Source organism: Echinops telfairi, unplaced genomic scaffold, assembly GCF_000313985.2.
Source record: "Echinops telfairi isolate 266 unplaced genomic scaffold, ASM31398v2 ScPeMD7_1;HRSCAF=3_0, whole genome shotgun sequence".
NCBI lineage: Eukaryota > Metazoa > Chordata > Mammalia > Afrosoricida > Tenrecidae > Echinops > Echinops telfairi.
In genome coordinates, this window is record NW_022103896.1 from 44301162 (window position 1) to 44305804 (window position 4643).

The following is a 4643-nucleotide window of genomic DNA, read 5'->3' on the forward strand; positions in this document are numbered from 1 at the left end:
TAAAAAACATATCATGTCAAAAAGGTTTGGTGGCACACTGGTTAAAGCACTCGGATACGAATTGAAAAGTCAGTGGTTGAGATCTTCTACTCACACTCTCAGGAGAAAGCTGTGACAGCCTGCTTGGAAACCCTATGGGGCAGTTCTGCTCTGTCCTGCAGCTCAGAGTCAGTATGACAGCAATGGTTTCTATGTTTTACAAAGTCAAATAGCAACGTCATAAACTCTGCCCACTCACATGACAAACATATCTGATTATAAAGTTAATTCTGAAAATATACTTAAAGACCAAATTATGAAATTACTTAAACCAGACTTTAAATACACAATGAGATAATAGCTTTGTAAGCAAAGTCTGTTAATCATTTTCAATCTCCCATCAAAGTTTTAATCATAAAATTTAGAAATCAAAATACTTTAATTCTGAAATGTTCATTGGTTGTTTCTAAAATATGAACTATCAAATCTACTAAAGGGCTGACAGACTGACTATCATCCAAAGTCTTTGATACGGGAACAGCATGAGGAGAGCAGCCTCAAAGCCTCCATTCTCTGGCCTTGAAACACATCCTTTTAAATCTTTCGAAGCTGATACCATGACTGGGTCCTCACAAGAGCTTCTGGAGCACTTTGTTCCTAATGACTCTGTGTAAGGCATTTCTGGCTAGCTGGAAAACACAGTAGCCAAATTAATATTAAACACTAAAACAACTTTCATATGTCCAAAATTCTTTCTTCTTACCTGTCTGTTGGAAAACCAGAATTTCCGTTCATGGTATGCTGATAAGTAGAGAGCGTACATCATACCACTAGTAGCTGCTGCAAGGCAGCCAATGAAAACCTTTGCAAAGCGCTGAAATAAAACATCTGTAAAAGTATATCAGAAGTTAGTACAGACCCTTAATGTGCAAAGAAAAACAGACAATCTACTTCTGTGGTCTTTCTCCCAAATCCCATAATCACAGACTAATCATGGGAAAACCACCAGACCAATTCCACCAGAGAGCACATTACAATATATTTGACTAACTAGGTCTCAAGTCTTTCAAGGTCATCAAAAACAAGGAAAGTCTGAGAAACTGTTACAGCCAAGAGTAGCCTAAGCAGACACTGACTAATATGGTGTTCAAGAACAGAAAAAGGTGAGGTAAAAACTAAATAAATCTAAGTAAAGTGCAGATTTAGTAAATGTTTCAATATTGGTTCATTAATTGTAACAAATGTGCCCTAAAAACAGAAGACTGCTAATACGGAAAGTATCATGGAAGAAAATGAAAGAAATGAAAGAAAAAACTCTATATGAGGGGAAGAGCGGATATGATATGAGAATTCTCTGCTCAGTTTTTCTACAAATCTAAAAACGCTTTTATATTTATGTCTATTGCAAATTCACGGAGAGAAAGCTGTATTTATTGGTGGTTACCAAGTATTAGGGGTTGGAAAGTGAAGAGTCATTGCTGTTTGGGGTGATAAAAACGTTTGTCCAAGTGGGTAATGGTAGCACAACACAGTAAATGTAATTAATGTCATTGAATTGTACATTTAAAAATCATTAAAAAAAGACAAACTTTTGTTGTATCTATTTTACAATTTTTATTTTATTTTATAAATTAAAGTCTACCTGTTAAAAACAGGTAATCAGAAGGAATAAACTATATAATATCTGAAGAAAAACAGTACAGGTTAATTCCAAATTACTACTGATTTTTTTTTTCTTTTATCAAGGAGATTTTTTCCTGAGGAAAGATTTACACACTATAAACTACACTGAACTGTTAACACTTAAAGTGCAAAATTCAATGAATTTTGATGATTATTTTTTAAAGGATCATATAAAACTGTGACATATATACACTCAAAGAAAAGAAAAACTGGGTCAGTTTTTATCTATTTGATTCCAAGTACCTCAGCCTACCAAGAACTCTGCCCACAAATGCTTTTCTAGACACACCTTAATTACATGTATTGGGAGCTGTTTGTGTCAGAACCTACTCTTAGTTTCTTCTTCTCTTTCTTGTCTAACAAAGGGGTTGATACCAGGGCTCCTTAAGCTCACAGCATGATGTGTGACTCCCATGCCTTTGATCTGGTCATTGCCCCATGGACTCACCTTAATCAGCCTTGACCACCCATAGTATCTCTCCCTCACCTATCAATTTTCTCTTTCACGGGCTGAAAACAGGGCAACTTTCAGATATTTTAAATTAACTCTGTCCCCTTCATTCTCGCTTGCAAATCGGCCAATTCTCTTCTAAACTCATCTCTTTACTATAGTCAAATGCAGCTAACTATAACCAAGAGATTTAGTAATAGTGCTTTGCCAGTTCATCAGCTAAAATGATCAAATCCGTGTTATGTTTTAAATTATAGATACTGGTTATTTTTGGTGATGGGACTGAATGTGGGACTGAATGTGGGAACACAGCATGGCCAAACTAAACAGAACACTCATAAGTACTCAAGAGAAAAGGGTACCGGCACGAAAGAATTTGACATACGAGGGTGCTTTAAAAGTTTGTAGAAGATGGAATTCAAAGATAATAGATTTTCCCATGAACTTTTTGAAACTACTCTTATAAAAGATTTCAATAGTTCTAACAAAGCCCAAAAAATAAAAAGGGGGTGGTTTAGCTCATATATGGATACATACATGCATAAAGTCACAAAGTCAGGTGCAGGTATATATACATATAAATATATAGATGTGTGTGTGCAGGCACAAACATCAAATGAAGACACAACTACAGATAATTCTCCATATGCAGGTGTGGTAAAGTGAAATTACTTACTTACAGCTCTTCTATCCATTTCTGTCATTTCCACCAAGTGATTGGGTAGGACCATGCAAATAAGGTGTAGAAAATAATAACTTGAGGACTGGTCAGTTTTTGCCATTCCTATAAGGCTGAGAAAGCTGTCAGAAGCAGGAACAGAAAGACTCCCAGGGCCGTGTTCAGAAAGGCAGGTGTGCACATGAAGCACCTGTCTAAAGTGGTGGAGGCAGCAGAGGCCCCAGTGCAAAGGAGCTGAGACAACAAGACAGTGAGGCAGAGAGATGAGCAGACTTCCTGGTTCATGGAGGCAGAGGCCAAGAGACAGTGACTGAGGGGCTGAGAACCAAAGAAAGGCTTGGCTTCTGGCTGAAAAGAGGCACTGATGTGGACCAATGACTGCATCCCTAGGTTTTCCAATCCCATCTTCCCTAGTAAACCCCCATCATTGTGAATACTGTCTGTAAGTTTCTATGTAGCCATTGAATTGAATATCCAACCCAGCAGAGAAGTAGATCACCATGGGAAGAGTGGTTAGTGACTGAACATGGTAAAAAGAGATGAAGGTTGGAGATATGTCTGAACTTTGCCTTGTGTCAATAGAGTTTGTGTGAAGTTAGGGTCTCCTTTTTCCTAATGAAGCTGGAGGAGGTCAGATGCAACCCCCACGCTATATCCTCAGAGAGTAAATAAAAAGTTTTGCTATAAAGTCATAGAAACCTTAATTAAACAAAAAGTACCCAGATGTACAACTACCGTCTCTCCACATATCCTCCACCCCTTCTGAAGGCAGTATTTCCATCTCTGTAGCCCAGTGTTTCCCAAAGTGGGTGATACTGCCCCTCTGGAGGGCAGGAGAGGAGGTGGTGCTGTACTGCTGCAGGCAGGAGGCAAAAGCAGACACCTACACTCTAACTCTTTTCCCCTTCGTTCTCGCTGGCAATCTTGTTTGTAGCCCCTGGATTACAGGTTACAGTATAAACATTTTTCATTGCAAAGGAAGAGCTGAATAATTTTTTTTTCTGAAAAGGAGGGAAGCAATGCTTAACACTTCCTCAAAGACTTCTGAGTGTTTCCATTGACATCACGTCACAAGAGCAGTTTTGCTATCGCTGAAGGGTTCAAATCATGCTCATTCTTTATGCTGAGTTTGGGGAACAAAAAGAAATCTGAGGAGCAAAACCAGGGCTGTAGGGTGCATAGGACATGTTCCCCAATGAAATTCTCATAGGACAGCCTTCGCTGCCCATGAAGATTAAGCAGGTATACTGTCATAATGAAGAAAAATGTCTTCACACAACTTTCGTGACCTTTTTGTCACCAATAGTCTTCAATTTTTTAAAACATTCCTCAATGTAAGGCCCCATCATCAACCTGTGTCCTTTGAGAAAATCTGGGACTACCCCTTTTGGGATCCCCAAATTTGTTACAATAATCTTCTGAGCTGACCTTTTTGACTTGAGTTGAACTGCCCTTACAGATCCACTTGGAAGCCACTGTTCTGGTTTTGATTGCCCTTTCCTCTTTGGTCATATTGGTAAATCCAAACCTCACCTGCATGGATTTCTGAAAGAACTTTATGCAGCCACCCAATGACTGATGAAGCATGATAAAGCATATTTGTTTGGAATACACCTATGCATGTATGAGCTAGAACCCTATTAGCAATAGTTTCTGACTTCCCTTTATATAACCAAACACCTTCAGAGATGAGTATTCCAGGCTTGAAAGCTGAGGATTATAGTCTCATAAAACAACTCAATCAAAATGGGTAGCGGGGGCACAGGGCGCTAACCCACCCAAGGGGAGGGTATTGTTTATATCTCCACAGGAAAAGAGGGACCAAACTTCAACCAGTGCTCCAAGGTGTGA

The 4643-nt window shown here is 38.8% G+C and overlaps 1 protein-coding gene across 1 annotated transcript in view; it reads right to left on the reverse strand.

The window, feature by feature from the left end:
• Positions 1-4643, reverse strand: part of DPY19L4 (dpy-19 like 4) — a 68258-nt gene that overhangs the window by 59686 nt on the left and 3929 nt on the right. The window contains exon 2 of the mRNA XM_045287339.1: positions 743-867. Coding sequence (XP_045143274.1) covers positions 743-805 — 63 coding nt within the window. The 5' untranslated portion in view covers positions 806-867. The remainder of the gene's footprint in view (positions 1-742; positions 868-4643) is intronic.